The following is a 23,876-nucleotide window of genomic DNA, read 5'->3' as shown; positions in this document are numbered from 1 at the left end:
GAAAGGAACTCCTGTTCCTGAGTTAAAATGTTGCCTACATTGTAGCATTTTAAAATGTTAAGATTATGTGAGTGGTTATAGACCTACAGTCAGTGTCCATAGGCCTATTTGAAGTCCCTGTCTTGTATAGCGCCTCACAATCATCACGCATCACACTATAATTCTCCTTTACAACTTCACCAAACCTTCCTCAAACATGACTTTTCTGGCCCTTACTTCTCTTTATTTTCAACACTCCTTTCACAGCTTTTCTCTTATTGAATTCAACTCCGACATTGTCCTTTTTGCCTCCGTGGATTGATGTAAACTTTTTCTGCCCGTTCCCAAAAGCCTTTGGTGATTAGCATGTAGGCTATTTGGCGTGTACACAGTTAGGCCCTAAAGCGTAGGCTTATGCACTAATGAGGCAAAGAGAGAGATGATAAACACACTAATTTCTCATCAAAAGGTAACTATGAAGTGCACATTAAATAATAATACACTCAGGTAGCCTAGTGGTTAAGAGTGTTGGGCAGTAACTGAAAGGTTGCTGGCTTGAACCCCTGAGCTGACTTGGTGAAAAATCTGTCAATGTGCCCTTGAACAAGGCACTTAACCCTAATTGTTCCTGTAAGTCTCTGGAGAAGAGCGTCTGCTAAATGACAAAAATGTCAATTATACATTTATGGATTTTTTAAGGAATTGTTTTCTGCTTATTCAACCCGCCCTTTATCCATACAATATTTAATGACCCTAAACCCGTCCACCCCGCGGGTTATGAGTCAACCCGTGCATCACTAATGTGTGTGTTGGCGCTTACCTGTCTTTGTGTGTGTAGGTAACGGAGTTGGATGCAAACACTTACAATTTTGTTGCAGAAAGATCCTTTGCCATTGGTGAGTCAATAATAATGTTACTGGGACTTTTTATAACTATTTGCCTATAACTACTGTCTGTGAATAATTTAATATTTTCAACCGTGTGTTGGTTCGTCTCTCCAGGCCTGAACATTGTAATGAAGGTCATAAATGGTGACCCTTCACCTGACCCCCGACTGTTGGTCAGCCCTAAACCCCCTGACACCTCACCCCAGGTCAGCCCTGACCCCTCACTCCAGGTGTCAGAGGTCAGCAACCCCACCCTGACCTCTACAGCTCTGTGGTCCTACCTGAATGCCTCCACCAGGACACAGCCTGTCATCGGTAAGTGTGTGTTATTGTTTAATGTGCACTTCATAGTTAACTTTTGATGAGAAATGAGTATCTGTGTTTCTCATCTCTTTGCCTCCCTCCTCTCTCTCCCCCTCTCCTCCAGGTGTCAGTATGTTGACAGAGTTGCCAGACAGACATGGTGACTACTTCCTCTGCCGCTGCTGTTCTCACAGGATGTTTACGTCATCCCTCATTGGACACCTAATCTCTGCTCGACACCGCTACCACTACATAGTGGGTTACAGACTGCACACACACTACATAAACGCACATGCACACACACACTACATACAAACTACATACACACGCACGCACACACACACTACATTATGTCCAGACCTGGGTCAAATACACTATATATACTAAAGTATGTGGACAACCCTTCATGGATGGGATGGATTCGGACATTTCAGCCACACCCGTTGCTGACCATGTTTATAAAAATCAAGCACACCGCCATGCAATCTCCATAGACAAACATTGGCAGTAGAATGGCCTTACTCAGTGACTTTCAACGTGGCACCATCCTAGGATGCCACCTTTCCAACAAGTCAGTTCATAAAATGTCTGCCCTGCTAGAGCTGCCCCAGTCAAATGCAAGTGCTGTTATTGTGAAGTGGAAACGTCTAGGAGCAGCAACAACTCATCCGCGAAGTGGTAGGCAACACAAGCTCACAGAACGGGACAGACGAGTGCTGAAGGTGCGTAGCGCGTAAAAATCGTCTGTCCTCGGTTGCAACACTCACTACTGACGATTGATTCTGTGCTTCCAATTTTGTGGCAAGAGTTTGGGGAAGGCTCTTTCCTGTTTCAGCATGATAATGCCAACTTTGCACAAAGCGAGGTCCATACAGAAATGGTTTGTTGAGATCAGTGTGGAGAACTTTACTGGCCTGCACAGAAACCTGACCTCAACACCATCGAAAACCTTTGGGATGAATTGGAACACCGACTGCAAACCAGGCCTTATCGCCAAACATCAGTGCCTGACCTCACTAACGCTCTTGTGGCTGAATGGTAGCAAGTCTTCGCAGAAATGTTCCAACATCTAGTGGAAAGCCTTCATAGAAGAGTCAAGGCTGTTATAGCAGCAAAGGGGGGACCAAATCCATAATAATGCCCATGATTTTGGAATGAGATGTTCCACGAGCAGGTGTCCACATACTTTTGGTCATGTAGTGTACTTTCAAAGACGAGCGGATTTCTGACCCAGGTCTGATTTGTGTTTCATGTTCAAGCTCCATACATACTGAACTCCGTAAGTGACATTTCCCACTGGACTGTGTTGTCATAGAAACTAGTGTACCCTGAGCTGGCTGCTGATTGGCCAGTGAGCCCAGAGCTGACGGTGAAGGCGGGGCCTCTTCATGAGGAGCTGAGAGTGAGAGCTGCAGAACTGGAGGCACAGGAGGGACTAGGACAGCTCACGGTAATTAATAACCTATAATCATCTAATCAATATCTGTTTGATCACTGCCCTTATCAATACACTGAACTGAAAACACCAAAGGGAACGGGACAACCCACGATTAACTATAACTATAATCATCTAATTTTAGGGTCCTGAGTCTTGACGGTTTTTAAGATATTGAGGACAATAAACACTTGAATAAAATTTTAGATTTTAATAAAGCTGGGAAGCATACAAACAATACACGTCAATAAAACCAAACAGCAGTGTATATAGGAGAGTCTGCCTCCCTGCATCCTGTGGAATCTATGCATAAACAATCATAAATCTCGATGGACCAACCAAATGTAAATGAATACCAGATGTTTCTTGCCGTATTGGGGGAAGGGGGTCAGTCATTCTAACTTTGACGTTCCCCCAGATAACAACTTGGACCGTAACGTATGGTGGTTTAACAGGCTCACAAGGCCTTGCAGTTACATTGCAAAGGGCCCTAGGGTCTTTAGGGTTGACTGGTGTGCCTCTAACATACTGGGTAACCCACAAGGATTTCAAGGTACTTCTGGTGTGTAAACTGCATTATGGTTAAAACATACTTTTTATTATTATTTATTTTTACAGACTATATGGTTTAAACAGACTGTATGGTTAAAGGGCCAATCCATAGCTGAAACAGTAACGAAGTGGTTCACCGCACCAATGTTTTGGTAAAAAGCTGAGGGGTGGCGCTTGAGAAATGTACCCACTCTCAAATTCATAGACAAGGACTGACCATCCATGATATCAAAAATTATGGTTTTAATCATGTTTGTTTACTTTATTTTGCTTAAAAACATTGGAGTACGTGCTGACCAGACCGCTCACGCATGTTGATTTTGTCCACCTACACCAGACGCGATCAGGATACGCAGGATGCAATATCAAAATGAACTCTGAACCAACTACATTAATTTGGGAACAGGTCAAAAAGCATAAAGCATTAAACATTTATGGACATTTAGCTAGCTAGCTTGCTGATTCTAGCAGATTTGTCCTGGGATATAATCATTGGGTTGTTATTTGACCTGAAATGCACAAGGTTCACTACTTCGACAAATAATCCACAGATAAAAAGGTAAACCTAGTTAGATTCTAGTAATCTCTCCTCTTTCAGGCTTTTTCTTCTTCTTCGGAGTTTATATGGCGGTTCGCAACCAACTTTAAGGTGCATTACCACCACCAAATGGACTGGAGTGTGGACCTCAGTTCATCGTTCAATCACCCACGTGGGTATATGCTCCTAAAAACCAATGAGGAGATGGGAGAGGCGGGACTTACAGTGCGTCAAGCGTCACAAATAGAATCAAATTCTATTTTAGCGCCTGGCTATGCAGATGCTCGTTGACGCGCACGGACAGTGTAGGTGTAATGATTGAATAACATTTGTGTACATTTATTTTGTGACATCTATTTTGTGACGCGAGCGGTGTGGGCAGCATGTTAGAGTTTTGGTTCTGATGGGTACAGCAGGTGTTCATGAGGTGTTTATGAGTTATATTCTTCAAGAATCAATATCATACATTTTTAAGTCCAAAAATGGATGTAGTGTAGCAACTGCAGATTGCTCCTTTAACAGACTATATGGTTAAAACCCTTCAAAATCAATATTTGTCTGATCACTGTCCTCAATACACTGAACTGGAGACACAGGAGGGAACAGGACAACCCACAGCAAACTCCATCAAATAATGAATTAGTCAACCAATCAATCTCTCAATAAACCAATCAATCAAATGATCTGTTCTGTTATGAAGGTGGTAAAGAGAGAACCTGCTGCTGGAGACACAACCACTACCAATACTGAAGGTAAGACGCACGCACACACAAACACACACATGCACACACAAACATACACACACTCACCTCCTGTGAATGGTTTTGTGTGTGTTTCAGAGACTGCCCAGCAGAGCCAGAACGGCTCACCTCCTCTCACTGTGAAAGAGGAACCGGTTGACTCCATAGTACCGTCCCAGCCCCCTAGAGGAGAAAAGAGGAACAAGAGGAGGAGCAACCCTGTGGTTGGTCAGTATTCCTGTTATCAAGGCTGCCGTCTCTGTTTGGACAGTATCTCAAGTTTGGACCGTAATACTATTTTGAAGTGACCTGTGCGTGGGTGTTGATACATTTACATACGTGTGTGTAGGTGTGAACTTCCTGGTCCAGGTGTCTCACAGGAGAAGGAAACAGTACTACTGTCAGCTATGTTCTGTCAGGATGAAACACGCTATTTCTGATCACATGACCAGCCTCAGCCACCGACACAACTATGTGGTGCGTGTGTTTTTAAGTCTATCTTTTTATTTAGTAAGTTGTGCATCATTACAGGGATGTCAATCAATAACCATTTATTTGGGGGATGTTTGACATGCATTAAATTCCACTTGTTGTCTTTTGTAGAGGTTGAAGTACCCTGGTTGGACCTCCAGCCCGGTAGAGATGGAGAAGAAGCTGTTCAAAATGGCCGTTCACCTGGAGAAGGTCGACAGAGACGCAGGAATGGGCATGCAGGTCAACACGCACACTTACAATTGTCAGGGTGGAAGTTGTCTGTGCTTCGTTCGTTGGGGCCTGCGTCAGTCAGGTTGTCTCTGTGTCACAAAGCATGATGAACCCTGTTGACTGTTGCGTACTGCTATGGGAAAATTGTGTGCCTCTTTCCTGTAAATTAAACTCAAACTATTTTAGGCCCCACAGACACATACAAACTCACACTAGCACCAAACGCACACGCTCTGCTGGCACCAAACGCACACGCTCTGCTAGCACCAAACGCACACGCTCTGCTAGCACCCCAAACTCACATGCTCTACTAGCACCAAACTCATACTAGCACCAAACTCACACACTTTACTAGTACCAAACTCACACGGTCTACTAGCATCCCAAACTCACATGCTCTACTAGCGCACCAAACTCATATTGGCACAAACTCACACACTTTACTAGTACCAAACTCACACACTTTACTAGCTCCAAACTCACACTAGCTCCAAACTCACACTAGCACCAAACTCACACGCTCGACCAGGACCAAACTCACACTAGCACCAAACTCACATTTGCTGATGTTCTCTCTTTGTGTAACAGAAGGTAGAAGTGGAAGCTGATGAGTACAAAGAGCTGTTGTCCTTTCCTGTGGAGGAAGGTAAGCTTGGACAGAGGAAAAATCCACCCATTTTGAATATTATATTGTTTTTTGTGCATTTTTGGGTGATGTTGTATCGGTTTGAGGGGTCATGTTTTCATATGTATCTGGGCTATTGCCTTTCAAGCATATTCAAGCATAATACAGCCGGTATGACAAGTTGTATTTCTGCCTGCGTGAACTGCAATAGCTCAGATACACATGAAATGACCCAGGAATCGATAGAACATCGCTCAGAGATTAACAAAATAACATTCTAAATGGGTTAATCTTTCTTTTAATTACTGTGGTTGATATATGGTTGTTATTGTGGTCTTGATCCACAGGTGTCAGTAAACTGCAAGCCATCATCAGACGGCAACAAGAGCCATGCGATCTGAGACACACAGCTCCCTCGACCAATCACAACCCAGAGGATCTGAGACAGACAGCTCCCTTGTCCAATCCCGATGCAGCCCAATGTCCAGCTCAAGGTAAGTATAAGCCATCTGGGGCTAGAGTTTCAGCAGAACGCGTAATATCTGACTCCTTAGAGGAGAAACTGAGGTCAATCACCTGAAGTTGTATTCCTGTTGTTGAAACTGTTGTACTGAAACTGTGGGGGGCAGCACTAGGGTGTGTGGGTCTTGGCATGAGATACATAAAGGAGAACCAACCAGTAAAAGCACAGCCCCTTTATTCTCTACGAATCGTGCCGAGAACATAAAAGTGGGTTCACAGATTCTGGTGTCAACTTTTGTTGTGACTTGATTTAAATTAATCTGATGACTGTTAGTGCCGCAAGGACTTTAATGCAGGCAAACTTAAATCAGTTTTACCAAATTTTTACCAGCATGTCCCGTGCAACCAGAGAAAAAAAAATCCTAGACCACCTTTACTCCACACACAGAGATGCATACAAAGCTCTCCACCGCCCTCCATTTGACAAATCTGACCATAATTCTATCCTCCTGATTCCTGCTTACAAGCTAAAACTAAAGCAGGAAGTACCAGTGACTCGCTCAATAGGGAAGTGATCAGATGACTCGGATGCTACACTACATGACTGTTTTACTAGCACAGACTGGAATATGTTCCAGGATTCATCCAATGGCATTGAGGAGTACACCACCTCAGTCATCGGCTTCATCAATAAGTGCATTGACGACGTCATCCCCACAATGACTGTACGTATATATCCCATGGATTACAGGCAACATCCGCACCGAGCTAATGGCTAGAACTGCCGCTTTCAAGGAGCGCTATGCCCTCCGACAAACCATCAAACAAGCAAAGCGTCAATACAGGATTAAGATTGAATCCTACTACACCGGCTCTGACGCTTGTCGGATGTGGCAGGGCTTGAAAACTATTACAGACTACAAAGGAAAACCCACACGTGAGCTGCCCAATGACGTGAGCAACCGGACGAGCTAAAAGCCTTTTATGCTCGCTTCAAGGAAAGCAACACTGAAGCATGTACGAGAGCACCAGCTGTCCTAGATGACTGTGTGATAATGCTCTTGGTAGCTTAGCCGATGTGAACAAAACCTTTAAACAGGTCAACATTCACAAAGTCGCTGGGCCAGATGGATTACCAGGACGTGTACTCAAAGCATGCGCGGACCAACTGGCAAGTGTCTTCACTGACATTTTCAACATCTCCCTGGCCGAGTCTGTAATAGCTACATGTTTCAAGCAGACCACCATAGTCCCCGTGCCCAAGGACGCGAAGGTAACATGCCTAAATGATTACCGCCCCTTGGCACTCACGTCGGTAGCCATGAAGTGCATTGAAAGGCTAGTCATGGCTAACATCAACGACATCCTCCCGGACACCTTAGACCCATTCCAATTCAAATACCGCCCCAACAGATCCACAGATGATGCAATCTCAATCGCACTCCACACTGCCCTTTCTCACCTGGACAAAAGGAACACCTATGTGAGAATGCTGTTCATTGACTACAGCTCAGCGTTCAACACCATTGTGCCCACAAAGCTCATCACTAAGCTAAGGACTCTGAGACTAAACACCTCCCTCTGGATCCTGGACTTCCTGACGGGCCGTCCCCAGGTGGTAAGAGTAGGCAACAACACGTCTGCCACGCTGATCCTTAACACTAGAGCCCCTCAGGGGTGTGTACTTACTCCCCTCCTGTATTACTTGTTCACCCACAACTGTGTGGCCAAACATGACTCGAACACCATCATAAAGTTTGCTCATGACACGATAGTGGTAGGCCTGATCACGGACAACAATGAGACGGCCTATAGGGAGAAGATCATAGAACTGGGCAGTGTGGTGCCAGGACAACAACCTCTCCCTCAATGTGAGCAAGACTAAGGAGCTGCTCGTGGACTACAGGAAAAGGCGGGCCGAACAGGCCCCCATTAACATTGACGGGGCTGTAGTTGAGTGGGTGTCCACATCACCAACGAACTGTCATGGTCCAAACATACCAAGACAGTAGTGAAGAGGGCACGACAAAACCTTTTCCCCCTCGGGAGACTGAAAAGATTTGGCATGGTCCTCAAGATCCTCAAAAGGTTCTAGAGCTGCACCATCGAGAGCATCCTCACCGGTTGCATCACCGCCTGGTATGGCAACTGCTCGGCATCTGACCGTAGGGTACTACAGAGGGTAGTGCGGACAGCCCAGTATATCACTGGGGCCAAGCTTCCTGCCATCCAGGACCTATATAATAGGCGGTGTCAGAGGAAAGCCCATAAAATTGTGAGACTCCAGTCACCCAAGTTGTAGACTGTTTTCTCTGCTACTGCACAGAAAGCGTAACCAGAGCGCCAAGTCTAGGACCAAGAGGCTCCTTCTACACCCAAGCCATAAGACTGCTGAACAATTAATAAAATCGCCATCAGACAATTTACATTGACCCCCCCCACCTCCTTTTTGTACACCACTGCTACTTGCTGTTTATTATCTATGCAAGTCACTTCACCCCCACCTACATGTACAAATGACCTAACCTGTACCCCCGCACACTGACTCTGTACCAGTGCCCCCTGTATATCACCTCAATATTGTTATTCTTATTGTGTTACTTTTCTACTTGATAAATATTTTCTTAACTCTTCTTGAACTGCACTGTTGGTCAAGGGCTTGTAAGTAAGCATTTCACTGAAAGTCTACACTTGTTGTATTCAGCGCATGTGACAAATAACATTTGGCCCAGTGTCGTCTGGGTTAGGGGTGGATTTGGCCGGCAGGGATGTTCCAGTCCCATATTATCTTCATCCTTGATATTTCCTACACAATGTAAATGATGTAAACTTGACATACACAGTGTGAAATCTCTTCAAGTTACAATATTTTAGTTATATAATTGTCACAAAATAGACATTAATGTTCCATAGACCATCTCTTGTTTAGAAATATTGTCCCAGTGTTCACTTTTGGACGTTTGAGTTTTTGGGCTGCAAAATGTCTCTGTAACAAAAAACATTCCAATCACCAAAAAGAGTTCCCTGCTGAATACAATTTACGATTGGCGTGAGGTGTCATAAACCCCTACATCAATCCCTCCTCCCCTCTGCGGGTGAGAGCGGTCTAGTGGACATTGATCCATTGTAACCTGATCTTTGGATCCTCACAGGAGAGTCGTGACACTTTTATTTAGCTGAAACTGTTCTTTGGCTGAAACTGTTCTACTGAAGCTGTATTTTAGCTGAAACTGTTCTTAACCGAAGTTAAAGCATCTGCTGTGTCTCCACTCATCGTTTCATCTCCCTCAGGTATGTGTGGGGCAGAGTCACGTGAGACCGAGGGAGTGTGTCCTCTCCCTGTCAGTCTATCAGAGGAGGAGAATGACCAGACGCTCCTGGTTCAGATCTCAAGTGAGCCACAGAAATATCTCTATCTGTCCATAGGGGTGTGGTTCTTTACCTGAGTGCCATGTTATAACGTTGCTCTTTCTCTCCACCCTTCTCTCGCTCTCGCCTGCTCCCCCCCCCCCAGTGTTTTTGGGAGAAGACCAGGAACCCCTACAAGTACCTTCCCCGTTCCTCCAGGATCAGCCATCCCTTACTTCCATCCCTCTCCCACTCTCTACACCTCACCCTATCCCCCTCTCTTCCTCAATCCCTCCCTCCCTCTCTCCCTCAAACCCCTTTTCTACCTCTCTTTCCACAGTTGTCCTATCTACCTCACCCTCCCTCTCTTCCTCCATACCATCCCACACCCCCTCATTGTCCACAGAGAAGACGACACACCCCTCCCCTGTCTCTGTCCCTGTTTCTGCACCTCTCTCAGCTCTGAGGAGCTCAACACATTTGAAGGACTGGGAGACTTCTCTGAGTCCAGAGTGGTGGGAGCGGAAGAGCCCAGAATGCAGAGAGACGCAGACGCTTCTAGAAATACCAGACAGACACACTCTTCTGGACTACTCGGACAGAGACAGACAGATTGAATACTCAGCGAGAGGCCGACAGACTGCATACACTGAGAGAAACCGACAGACTCATCTAGAATACTCTGAGAGAGAGAGACAGGTAGACTACTCAGAGCGAGAGAGACGGGCAGACTACTCAGAGAGAGAGAGACGGGCAGACTACTCAGAGAGAGGCAGACGGGCGGACTACTCCGAGGGAGGCAGACTGGCGGACTCCTCCGAGGGAGGCAGACGGGCGGACTTCTCCGAGGGAGGCAGACGGGCGGACTACTCCGAGGGAGGCAGACGGGCGGACTACTCCGAGGGAGGCAGACGGGCGGACTACTCCGAGGAGGCAGACGGGCGGACTACTCCGAGGGAGGCAGACGGGCGGACTACTCCGAGGGAGGCAGACGGGCGGACTACTCCGAGGGAGGCAGACGGGCGGACTACTCCGAGGGAGGCAGACGGGCGGACTACTCCGAGGGAGGCAGACGGGCGGACTACTCCGAGGGAGGCAGACGGGCGGACTACTCCGAGGGAGGCAGACGGGCGGACTACTCCGAGGGAGGCAGACGGGCGGACTACTCCGAGGGAGGCAGACGGGCGGACTACTCCGAGGGAGGCAGACGGGCGGACTACTCCGAGGGAGACCTGGACGAAGACCAAGAACACACACATCATCACAGTGAACACACACATCATCACAGTGAACACACACATCATCACAGTGAACACACACATCATCACAGTGAACACACACATCAGCACAGTGAACACACACATCAGCACAGTGAACACACACACTTCGAGCAGGCCCCAGCAAGCTGGCTCAGTGTTCCACAGGTGTATCTGCTGCCGGACACACCCGCAGGTGAGAGAAGGCTTCTTGTGACAATGGATGTGTTGATTGACTGTGTTTTTCTGAGGAATACTTGGTGTTTATAGGCTGAATGATGTGTCACTCTAATAATACTTGGTGTTGATTTGATTGTCTGGTGTGTCACTCACAGCAAAGAGGGTTGTCGGCCCCAGCCACCTGTCCAAATACCTGAAAGTGAAGGGCCTTCACAACACAGAACCGATCATAGGTCAGTTGTGTGTGCGTGCGTGCTCCAGATCTAAGATGTTTGGTAGAATGTAGAGTGATCTCTCCGATTGTGTGTTAGGGTTTAACAGGGAACTAGGTTACAGAGATTTCCCGCCCCAAACCCACTACAGTTTCCCTGGATAAATAACTGCGAGAAACAGGTATATTAAAATAAATGATTTCTATGAACAGGATGACTTAAAATGGAACTGTTAAATGCAATGTCAAAATCCTTCTCTGCTCTGCTATCTGCATGATCAATCAATGCTCAGTGTGTGTGAGAGTATGTGCTGTTGTAAAGGCCTATTGTATTGTTTATGCTGAAACTGTACACGCAGTTTCAACCTTGAAATGCAGTTAGTAGGCCTACGGTAACAAAATAGTCTACAACTTTTGAGCTTCCAGTAGGGTAACTACTTTTATTCATTCAGAAATTGTCAGATGTGTAGCAGAGCTTCACTTAAACGAATGCCACCAAGGCAGAATGCTAAATCTGCAAGGGGAGAATAAAGTGTAGCCTACAGGCGGTTCGACAAGTAGATTGATCTGACATGGAGGCCTACACCCCGAACACATGCGAGACAAGTGCAGAGAGAGTAGTGGGGGCTTCAAGTAAGTACAGTCTTAGCTCAAGCCAACGCAAGATGCAGTCTTACCTCAAGCCAATGCAAGCACTGGATGAAATTCTAGCAGAAATGGTTGCGAGCGACACATTCTCCTACATACCATTGCAACAGTGCCAGCTCCAGGCATAAGCGACATAAGCAGTCGCTTAGGGCCCCAGGCCGCTAGGGGCCCCATCAATCAATCAAATGTATTTATAAACCCATTTTACATCAGCCAATGTCAAAGTGCTATACAGAAACCCAGCCTAAAACCTCAAACAGCAAGCAATGCAGGTGGAGAAGCACAGCACGGTGGCTAGGAAAAACTCCCTAGAAAGGCTGAAACCTAGAGAGGAACCAGGCTCTGAAGGGTGGCCAGTCCTCTTCTGGAGATTATAAGAGTACATTGCCATTAAGGCCAGATTGTTCTTTAAGATGTTGAAGAACCCTCCCTCTCAAATAACATAATGTTGAGAGTTAGAATAGTAAAATACACAAGGTGCAACTTCGAAATTTGGTTGTGCATCTGTTTATTTTTTCAGCCAGTAACTAGGTTTCCATCCAATTGGCAACAGATTTTTTTTTTGCTTAAGTTTTCATGTACTGACTAAAAATCAAAAGTTCAATGTGTTTCCATTGCATTTTCAACTTTACCAATAGTTTTGTCACAAACTGTTTGTATTTGTATTTATTAAGGATCCCAATTAGCTGTTGCCACGCAGCAGTTACTCTTCCTGGGGTCCAAACATATTAAGGCACTTACATTACATAAAAGATAAAACAGTACATCATATAACATTATTACACCACTACATAGCCACAATACAAAATGTTTAATACCACCATAGAACAATATTACAACGTACACTACCGTTCAAAAGTTTGGGGTCACTTAGAAATGTCCTTGTTTTTGAAAGAAAAGCAAAGAAAAATGTCCAGTAAATAACATCAAATTGATCAGAAATACAGTGTAGACATTGTTAATGTTGTAAATGACTATTGTAGCTGGAAACGGCTGATTTTTAATGGAATATCTACATAGGCTTCAGAGTCCCATTATCAGCAACCATCACTCCTGAGTTCCGATGGCACGTTGTGTTAGCTAATCCAAGTTTATCATCTTAAAAGGCTATTTGATCATTAGAAAACCCTTTTGCAATTATGTTAGCACAGCTGAAAACTGTTGTGCTGAATTAAGAAGCAATAAAACTGGCCTTTAGAGTAGTTGAGTATCTGGAGCATCATCATTTGTGGGTTCGATTGCAGGCTCAAAATTGCCAGAAACAAAGAACTTTCTTCTGAAACTCGTCAGTCTATTCTTGTTCTGAGAAATGAAGGCTATTCCATGCGAGAAATTGCCAAGACACTGAATATCTGAAGACACAGAATGACACTTCTCGTTTTGGTGGGAAATACAGGGTTACCCTGGTGATAAATGATTTATTCTAGAGATGGAATGTTTGTAAAATACCTGGAAAATATTGTGTGTGTGTTCCAGGTCTGGGCAGTGTGGTGGAGTGTAGAGGTATATCCCAGGCTACGTTTTTCATGTGTGTGAGCTGTGCTGAGACTCTCTCCAGTACACACATCTGTGAACACATCATCAGCGCGCAACACCAGCAGTGCTACATGGTGAGTGATATCACTAGAAACTACGAAAGTGTGTGTGTGTGTGTGTGTGTGTGTGTGTGTGTGTGTGTGTGTGTGTGTAATATGTGAATGTTCTTAACAGTTTTCCCAGTATAGTCCTATGCGCTGTGATTGGTTGAGAGAGCAGCAGCAGCCTCCGAGTCCACAGCTCCTCAGGAAGGTTGCTTCAGCACTGTCACAACTGGAGGTGGATCTAGATGCACAGGTAAACATGGAAACCTTCGGGTTCAGGGTTCAGTGGCTGGTCAACACAGGGTCATTGAATGGTTTAGGGTGTAGATGTGGTCAAGGTTAAGGCTTATTTATACCCTACACAGAACGCAACATAAGAATTACAATTAGCTACGCAAAACGGAGATCATTTTGCGTATCTTGCATCCATAAGGTATACATTAGGCTTTAGAGGTTAGGGTTCAGGGTTCTGGACAGGGAAAGGGTTATTTTTAAGCCTACTGTTGGTTTTTGTGGTAGTCAAGCCTCTATCCATTTGTGTAAGAAAAGACCGAACTACAGGATTTTCTAACCACACTTGTCTGTCGATCTGTGATGCCACAGCAGACTGGAATGGGACTCATAGATCATAATGTACCTGTCTCTGTTGTGTTGCCTAGGTGATGCTGCTGGATCAGATGTGGTATAACCTTGTGCAGTCAGCTCCATTCTACGAAGGTGTGTGTGTGCCTATGTCTGTGTGTTGGTGGGTTTGTGCCGTGTATTTGATTGTAATTGTATTTGATGATCTGCTGACTGATTTTTTTTTTGTGTGTGTGTGTAGCCATGTACATGCTGCAGGAACAGAATCAGAATGCCCTGTGTCTACACACAGCAAGCAGACATCAGCTTTTTCACCCAGTTGGTCCTGACCCAGCAACGGAGCAGGGCTTTGACCAGAACCACAGAGTGATGGATAAACTGACCATGGATCAGATTGAGCCCCATCACCTCCTGCAGACAGCAGATACAGTGGCTGGTAAACTGACTGGAGATCAGCTGGAGTCAGGCCAGTGCATACAGACCGCAGACAGACGGCCAGATAATCAGAACCCGGATCAGCCCCAGTGGAGCCAGAGCTCAGAGAGAACAGAGATGGTCCCTGAGCCAATAAGAGCCAAGACACCACATAATTCTGAGCCAATCAGAGACCAGACACCACAGAACATTGAGCCAATCAGAGCCAAGACGCCAAAGAATTCTGACCCAATAAAATTCCAGACACCACAGAACACTGAGCCAAAAAGAGCCTGGATGCCACAGAACTTCTCAGAACCACATCTGGACCAAGACAACACAGGTGAGAGGAGGAGGGATGAGATTGTTTACAATTGTTCAACATTGTACTCTTACTTGGATTGGTGGCTACTGTATTGGTCAGAGTTTACAGTGATTTAAAGTATGTAATTACTGTATTGGTTAGAGCAATGGAGGTCAGTGAGGTTTCAACCTCTCTTCCTTCAGTCATTGTCAAACAGGAGCCTGTGGACCCCAAGGTGGAACCTCAGCCCCATCCTCATACCCAGCCTGAGGTGGACCCCTTAAAGGGTAGGACGCATGAGTTTCTACTGACCAATGTAACAACACAGTGTGGTCAAATACATAGTAACTTAGTTGTAATTACAAGCTGGTACTTACATAGTTCTGTTTTTGGGTTATTACCTATTTATTAACCGCTGTAGTCCTCTCCTCTGTAAGATTCCCTGTATGGACACATAGTCCAGTTCTCCCCAGATGTACAGAACCTGGCTGGTGAGACTGAGATCGAGAGACACACACAGAATTGACTGCAATGGTGATAGAAGTAGATGATTGTATGTGTGTGTTCTCTCAGGTGTGTGTGAGGTGGAGTACCAGGGGACCGTCCCAGGACACAGCCAAGAGGTGACACGAATAGGAGGGGCCACAGAGAACTCCCTTCACCCCACCAAGAACCTGCGAGACTCAGTCAACAACAGCCTGCCTTTGGTCGGTCAGTGTCCCAGGAGTGTGTTCAGATAACAGTGTTTAGTACCTTTGTCTTTCTACCTCTGTGAGTCTGTATTCACTGTGCGTGTGTATGTGAGTGAGCGTGTGGTGTGTGCCACAGTACTGTAAGGGCTTTGTCATTCTCTCGTGTGTGTGTGTGTGTGTGTGTAGGTCTCAGTGCAATGATAGAGTGTTGCAGTGAGGGCCAGGTGTCCTTCTACCTGTGTGTGTCGTGTGGCAGCAAAATTGAAAAAACTCTACTCATCAGCCATGTCCTTAAATACAGACACCGACAGCTGTACCTGGTGAGGCACACACACGTACACACCTCTTACTCAACCATACACACACTAGATACTCACATAAATGGTGATTGTAGAACAATGACACAACTAAAAAGAAATATAATTAAAATAATCTATGTCATGGAAAGTTTGACATACGCCTTAAGACAAAAACAGTTTTTGAAAGAAAATGTCATATATTGTACTGTTCCTACCTTATGGCATGAGTTGTTTTATTTTTTGCTTTTGTTTCTGCAATTCTGTTTTGCTGCTCTGTTTTTATATTGGAAAAGTTAAATAAAATCTAAGTTAAAAAAAAATATATAAAAATGAATATTTAAGGTACACTCACGACACATCAGCTAATCTCCGCTAGTCTCTCCCCACCACGCCCAGACAATGAGGTACCCGTGGTATTTCCTTGGTGTGGTACCAGCCCGAGGGTTGGCAGAACAGTCCAGACTGATGCAGATTGCTAAGGAGGTGGAGGAGCAGAACCATGATGAGCCTGGCACGCTACAGGAGGTGATTCTGGCCCCTGCTGACTTTGACGAGATCAAACGGATGCTGTTTGATAAAGGTGAGTGATTGTTGATAGACTTCTGGGTGATCTGGGACTAGTGTGATTATCTGCATGTTGCTTCGGAACCTGTAGATTTAAATCACTCACTCACTTCTCTTCCTTTTTTTAAGGTGGTAGATCAGCTTTAATATTGTGGCTACCATCAATGTAATTGTCTGCATAATTTCCAATCCCCAATATATATTTTTTGCATGTATAACACTTCAGCCAAAAGTTTGGACACACCTACTCATTCCAGGGTTTTATTTTATTTTTGCTATTTTCTACATTGTAGTATAATAGTGAAGACATCAACATTATGAAGTAACACATATGGAATCATGTAGTAACCAAATAAGTGTTAAACAAATCAAAATGTATTTTATATTTGAGATTCTTCAAAGTAGCCAGCCTTTGCCTTGATGACAGCTTTGCAAACTCTTGGCATTCTCTCAACCAGCTTCATGAGGTAGTCACCTGGAATGCCTTTCAATTAATGCGTGTGCTTTATAAAAAGTACATTTGTGGAATTTGTTCCCTTCCTAATGCGTTTGAGACCATTAGTGGTGTTGTGACATGGTAGGGATGGTATACAGAAGATGGCCCTATTTGGTAAAAGACCAAGTCCATATTATGGCAAGAACAGCTCAAATAAGCAAAGAGAAACGACAGTCCGTCATTACTTTAAGACATGAAGGTCAGTCAATACTGAAAATGTCAACTTTGAAAGTTTCTTCAAGTGCAGTCGCAAAAACCATCAAGCGCTATGATGAAACTGGTTCTCATGAGGACCGCCACAGAAAAGGAAGACCCAGAGTTACCTCTGCTGCAGAGGATAAGTTCATAAGAGTGTCACGAGAATTTTCAATCCCAATGATGATAACTAAACAATTATTTAAGCTTTTACCAATCCCCGAGGTTTGTAAGACTCTGGGTTTAATAATAATTAGGCAAAGTTCCGTAAGGCTTATTCAGAGAACGTTCTAACGTCAAAAGTGCAAAGACATGTCATTTTATAACACCCCCCCCCCACACACACACCTACTTACACAGACACACAAACAGTAGGCGGGCTGTATCTTTCCCCACAGTCCACATTCCTCGTTTATCACTACCAAGCTGGCCGTTCCCTCCCTCCCTAGATTAGAGGGACCTTGGAAGGAGCCTCTTTCCTGTTGTCCTTTGTTCTCTCAACTCTTACACCACTACACAGCAACACAATGGTCTAGTCACACATATTATGGAATTATGACTACTAACACATTTCATACAATTATATGATTTCAGGATGGAATCCTTTAGTCATTACTTTAAACATATAAATTCCCTTATCATAGAGTTACCAGCCTCAGAAATTGCATCCCAAATAAATGCTTCACAGAGTTCAAGTAATAGACACATCTCAACATCAGCTGTTCAGAGGAGACTGCGTGAATCAGGCCTTCGTGGTCGAATTGCTGTAAAGAAACCCCAACTAAAGGACAGCAATAAGAAGAAGAGACTTGCTTGGGCCAAGAAACATGAACAATGGACATTAGACCGGTGGAAAGTCCAAATTTGAGATTTTTGGTTCCAACCGCTGTGTCTTTGTGAGACACAGCGTAGGTGAACGGATGATCTCCATGTGTGATTCCCACCATGGAGGAGGAGGTGTGATGATGTGGGGGTACCTTGCTGGTGACACTGTCGGTCTGTGTCTTAAGGCACTGCATCGCAGTGTGTATATATATATATATATACCATGGAGGAGGAGGTGTGATGGTACCTTGCTGGTGACACTGTCGGTCTGTGTCTAAGGCACTGCATCGCAGTGTGTATATATATATATATATACCATGGAGGAGGAGGTGTGATGATGTGGGGGTACCTTGCTGGTGACACTGTCGGTCTGTGTCTAAGGCACTGCATCGCAGTGTGTATATATGCAGTGCCTTAGACACAGACCGACAGTGTCACCAGCAAGGTACCCCACATCATCACACCTCCTCCTCCATGGTATATATATATATATATATACACACTGCGATGCAGTGCCTTAGACACAGACCGACAGTGTCACCAGCAAGGTACCCCCACATCATCACACCTCCTCCTCCATGGTATATATATATATATATATATACACACTGCGATGCAGTGCCTTAGACACAGACCGACAGTGTCACCAGCAAGGTACCCCCACATCATCACACCTCCTCCTCCATGGTATATATATATATATATATATATACACACTGCGATGCAGTGCCTTAGACACAGACCGACAGTGTCACCAGCAAGGTACCCCCACATCATCACACCTCCTCCTCCATGGTATATATATATATATATATATACACACTGCGATGCAGTGCCTTAGACACAGACCGACAGTGTCACCAGCAAGGTACCCCACATCATCACACCTCCTCCTCCATGGTATATATATATATATATATACACACTGCGATGCAGTGCCTTAGACACAGACCGACAGTGTCACCAGCAAGGTACCCCCACATCATCACACCTCCTCCTCCATGGTATATATATATATATATATACACACTGCGATGCAGTGCCTTAGACACAGACCGACAGTGTCACCAGCAAGGTACCCCCACATCATCACACCTCCTCCTCCATGGTATATATATATATATATATACACACTGCGATGCAGTGCCTTAGACACAGACCGACAGTGTCACCAGCAAGGTACCCCCACATCATCACACCTCCTCCTCCATGGTATATATATATATATATATACACACTGCGATGCAGTGCCTTAGACACAGACCGACAGTGTCACCAGCAAGGTACCCCCACATCATCACACCTCCTCCTCCATGGTATATATATATATATATACACACACACACGTATGTATATTTTTATATATTTATTTATATTTTACCAAACACTGGACAACAACACTTGGGCTTCTACTTCCAACTTATACATTATATATACATTTTACGGATACAGTATATTTTACATTAGTTATCTTGTTCTTTTTAGTCCCATCCTTCAGCTCCACTCAACCCCTCCTATCTCTGAATACCATCCGATTTTCTATTTACGATATCTTTTTCAACTGTGCTGTGATATTTCACAAAAGTTCTGAACCTTTCTATTGTCATAGTTTCTACAGATTGTATATAAAATAAACATGTTATCTAAGAGTATTATTGATAGATTGACTATGACTTTTCAAATCACCCAGCAGTGCTATCTGCAGAGTTCGCTCCAGGTAAATGGTGCAATTCCTCATCCATTCCTGAAACTGTGACCAAAAACAAGCTATTTTTGGACAGTATCAAAACAAATGAACTAATGATTCTGTCTCTTTGGAGCAAAATCTGCAGAACAGGGAAGGTTGTATCCCCCATATATAATGCATTCGGAAAAGTATTCATACCCCTTGACTTTTTCCACATTTTGTTACGTTACAGCCTTATTCTAACATGGATTACATGTCTATTCACAATAAAGCATAAGGTCCCGATGTTGACAGTGCATGTCAGAGCAAAAACTAAGCCATGAGGTCGAAGGAATTGTCCGTAGAGCTCCGAGACAGCATTGTGTCAAGGCACATATCTGGGTATACAAAACATTTCTGCAGCAATGAAGGTCCCCAAGAACACCGTGGCCTCCATCATTCTTAAATGGAAGAAGTTTGGAACCACCAAGACTCTTCCTAGAGCTGGCCGCCAGGCCAAACTGAGCAATCGGGGGGGCAGAAGGGACTTGGTCAGGCAGGTGACCAAGAACCCGATGGCAACTCTGACAAAGTTCCAGAGGTCCTCTGTGAAAATAGGAGAGCCTTCCAGAAGGACAATCATCTCTGCAGCACTCCACCAATCAGGCCTTTATGGTAGGGTTGCCTGAATGCCAAGCGTCATGTCTAGAGGAAACCTGGCACCATCCCTACGGTGAAGCATGGTGGTGGCAGCATCATGCTGTGGGGATGTTTTTCAGCGGCAGGGACTGGGAGACTAGTTGGGATCGAGGCAAAGATACTGAGAGAGCAAAGTACAAAGAGATCCTTGATGAAAACCTGCTCCAGAGCACTCAGGTCCTCAGACTGGGGAGAAGGTCCACCTTCTAACAGAACAACTACCCCAAGCACACAGCCAAGACAACGCAGTTGTGGCTTCAGGACAGGTCTCTGAATGTCCTTGAGTGGCCTAGCCAGAGCCTGGACTTGAACATGATTGAACATCAGTGTAATCACTGCCAAAGGTGCTTCAACAAAGTACTGAGTAAAAAGACTGAAAACTTAAAATGAATTGTTAATTAATATCACCACCGCTTTGCCCATGGAATAAGTATATTTCACAAGCCCACCTCCCCAACCACACAATCATTTTTCCACACAACTTCATTTAAAATTGTTAAATGACTTTCCTGTAAACAATATATATTATATTCCTTCTCTTTCAGCCAGGTAAATACTGATACTCTTTTCTTATTGTCTGCTAAGCCATTACAATTATAACTGGCTATACTTATTTTACCATTTTTACCACAAGTTTCATCTCTATTTATCATAATATATGTTTGTAAACCTCTCTCCCTCCCTCCCTCTCCAGCTGTATCCCGTTTGCAGGAGATCTGTAGAGAGCAGAACCAGACTGAACTCCTCACCATGGTCACCAGCAAACCTGAACCAATAGTGGTCAAGCAGGAGATTGTGGAGTGCCAGGTGGTCTCCCATCAGGCCTTGGGGCAATTCCTACCGCCACAGAGATGTAGGAGAAACACGGGTGAATTGAATACTATCTTACTGTTAAGCAACAGAAAATGATGATAATAATGTAATTATAAACTGGGTGGTTCGAGCCTTGAATGTTGATTGGTTGACAGCCTTGGTATATCATATCATAGCAAATATTTGTACTGTTGTAATTATGTTGGTAACCAGTTTATAAAGCAATAAGGCACTTCGGGGGTTTGTGGTATATGGCCAATATTCCACAGCTAAGGGCTGAGTCCAGGCACTTAGCGTTGCGTCATGCATAAGAATAGGCCTTAGCCGTGGTATATTGGCCATATCCCACACTTTGGGCCTTATTAAGTATATCTCTCACTCTATTCAATTAAATATATATATTTCTCCCTCCCTCCTTCTCTGTCTCTCAGGAAAACGTTGTTCTAACGTTGAGGGGTCAGAGGTGAGGGGTCAGCAACAGGTGAAGAAGAAAAAGGTGTCTAGTCCCCCTGAGGGTAACACTGCCCCTGTCATCTGTCTATCATCTCCTGAAGTCACCAAGTCTTCTGAAACACACACTGTCAACCAGACACACACCATCACACCCTCACCCACACAATCCAACACTAAGCCGAAACTCACATACACACACTCTGACTCTCAAACTAAACTTAAACCTTCACGCACACACCCCAAACCCAGTTCAACAGCCCCAGAATATACTAGACCCAAACTCATTCCCCATTCTGCCACCAAGCCCTCCGGTATCCCTGCCGACAGCCTGACTGTTGCCAAAGAGTCCTCTAGCAAGAAACCCACTCACACACTGTGCAAACCCACACACACACTATCCAATAGCCAGAAGCTCACTGACAAACATTCGGACAAAATTGAGTCTCAGAAACATACTGAAAAGGCTAAACCTACTCGCACACACAGTGAACGCACACACAGAAACCGCACACACACTCGCAAACACAGTGACCTCACACACACTGACAAAGCCAAAGACGGACACAGTGACAGGACCAAACGCACACACAGTGACCGCAAACACACTAAGAGACATTCTGACCACTCACGCTCTCACACCCGCTCTAAGAGACATAATCGTAGCTCCAGACGTTCCTCCAAAGCCTCCCCCAGAGCTAGTCCCTCTGAGCCCCCCCTGCTCTCCCCCTACTCCCCCGCTGCATTCTCCCCCACCAGAGCCACTTCTGCGGCGAGCCTAAGCCAGGTCAAACCCAGCCAACCTTCCTGCCTAGTCAACAAACAACTACCCAAACAGTCCAGCCAACCAACCAAGAGACCTCCCAACCCAACCTCAGCAGTCAGACCTCTCCAGACCCAGGCCAACCCTCCCAACAACACCTCTTACCCCCACCTGCACCCAGAAAGAACCGGACCCAGGACCCCCCACTGGACCCATGACCCCCCACCCGGACCCATGACCCCCAACCCCGGCAATCCCTCCCTGCCTCACTCCTCCACCTCCACCCCAGCCAGATCCTGTCTACGCCTCTGGGGTTAAGAAGAAGACTTCCATCGTAGACTGTGATCAATTTGTGGAATACTTTGTCTCTTTGTTGCGCTCCCCCCACTTTCCTCCTGCCCTAACCACCCCAGAGAGTGCAGAGAGCGCTGAGGCTCATACCAGGGCAACAGGCCCTAACCCTGGAGGGGAGAAGATGAGGGGTGACTCAAAAGGTCATGCCATCGCCATAGTGGCGGCATTACCCAACCCGCTAAAAAGGAAGCTATCCCTACAGGAACCCGAGGACAGAGACCCCTGGAACTACGAGAGCCGACAGTTCACTCCCAACTCCAAACCTAACCCCAACTTCAAACCTAACCCAAACTTCCAGAACCCTGACTCCAAACCTAACCACAACTTCCAGAACCCTGACTCCAAACCTAACCACAACTTCCAGAACCCTAACTCCAAACCTAACCACAACTTCCAGAACCCTAACCCCAACTTCCAGAACCCTAACCCCAACTTCCAGAACCCTAACTCTAACCCCAACTTCCAGAACCCTAACCCCAATTTCCAGAACCCTAACTCCAACTCTAACCCCAACTTCCAGAGTTATACCCCCACTACCAATGCCACACTAGCCCAGGGGGTTTACACTGGAGGGGTTACAGTTTCTTCTTCTAGCCCTAACCCCACTGACCCACAGCCCCCAGAGATTCTACCTGGTTACACCTACCCTGGTTATACCTACGCTGGTTACACCTACCCTGGTTACACCTACCCTGGTTCAGGTTACGCTGGAGTTGTCAGTGTTAGTCAGTTCACTTCCAACTCCCCCATTAACCCTATCCCCAGCCCCAGTAACACACAGTCACAGCCACAGGCAAGGTGGTCTGGGGGCAACTGGGGAACAGGCTACCCAGAGGCAGGCTACCCAGGGGCAGGCTATGTTACAACAGGTCTAGCTGGTAATTCCTACCCTGGAGCTGTCTCTTCTGGAAGTAGACCTGGCTACCCTGGAGTTCTGCTCTACCCAGAGATGGGCTACTCAGACATGGACTGCCGTGGACAGGCTTACCCTAGGTCTGGGACTGGACTCGGCTCTACTGGGACTGTTATGCCCCCAGGAAGCCTCTACTCTACCACACCATCTCCAGCCAACCCCAGCTATTTCGCCTTGACCAAGCCATCACTTGACCCAGCCAGCTACTCCGCCTGGACTGCTACTGACACCGGGGTTGCCATTGAAACCAGCACAGCAGGTACTACTATTGGTGGTTGGTACCCATGGGCCAACTTCTTCCTCAGACCCCCTGCCTATTATGTTCTCCCTCAGCCAGCACGGAAGTGGGCACGCTACTGCAGCAATGTCATCAAGACCAAAAACAACCTGCCTGCTAA

At 45.5% G+C, this 23,876-nt stretch overlaps 2 protein-coding genes across 4 annotated transcripts in view; both read left to right on the top strand.

Annotated features, from left to right (window-relative positions):
* The window catches only part of LOC115128807 (uncharacterized), a 73,009-nt gene extending 59,574 nt beyond the window's left edge, over positions 1-13,435 (top strand). For all 3 annotated transcript variants that reach the window (XM_065017879.1, XM_065017878.1, XM_065017880.1), the window contains 14 exons: positions 818-875; positions 981-1,181; positions 1,294-1,424; positions 2,485-2,619; positions 4,395-4,446; positions 4,534-4,662; positions 4,784-4,911; positions 5,038-5,148; positions 5,728-5,785; positions 6,112-6,258; positions 9,518-9,619; positions 9,741-11,026; positions 11,166-11,243; positions 13,346-13,435. In XM_065017879.1, coding sequence (XP_064873951.1) covers positions 818-875; positions 981-1,181; positions 1,294-1,424; positions 2,485-2,619; positions 4,395-4,446; positions 4,534-4,662; positions 4,784-4,911; positions 5,038-5,148; positions 5,728-5,785; positions 6,112-6,258; positions 9,518-9,619; positions 9,741-11,026; positions 11,166-11,207 — 2,580 coding nt within the window. In that variant the 3' untranslated portion in view covers positions 11,208-11,243; positions 13,346-13,435. The remainder of the gene's footprint in view (positions 1-817; positions 876-980; positions 1,182-1,293; positions 1,425-2,484; positions 2,620-4,394; positions 4,447-4,533; positions 4,663-4,783; positions 4,912-5,037; positions 5,149-5,727; positions 5,786-6,111; positions 6,259-9,517; positions 9,620-9,740; positions 11,027-11,165; positions 11,244-13,345) is intronic.
* LOC135571535 (uncharacterized) lies at positions 11,794-22,683 on the top strand. Its single transcript, XM_065018139.1, has 11 exons — positions 11,794-11,854; positions 13,346-13,479; positions 13,580-13,702; positions 14,109-14,166; positions 14,273-14,788; positions 14,953-15,036; positions 15,323-15,460; positions 15,628-15,761; positions 16,137-16,320; positions 20,880-21,053; positions 21,430-22,683. Exons 1-11 carry the CDS (start codon positions 11,794-11,796, stop codon positions 22,527-22,529), a joined length of 2,706 nt encoding a protein of 901 aa, XP_064874211.1. The 3' UTR covers positions 22,530-22,683.
* The last annotated feature ends 1,193 nt before the right edge of the window (positions 22,684-23,876 follow it).

This window comes from Oncorhynchus nerka, linkage group LG4, assembly GCF_034236695.1.
Source record: "Oncorhynchus nerka isolate Pitt River linkage group LG4, Oner_Uvic_2.0, whole genome shotgun sequence".
Lineage (NCBI taxonomy): Eukaryota > Metazoa > Chordata > Actinopteri > Salmoniformes > Salmonidae > Oncorhynchus > Oncorhynchus nerka.
The sequence above is the reverse complement of the archived record's forward strand: the minus strand, read 5'-3'. Positions and strand labels throughout refer to the sequence as shown.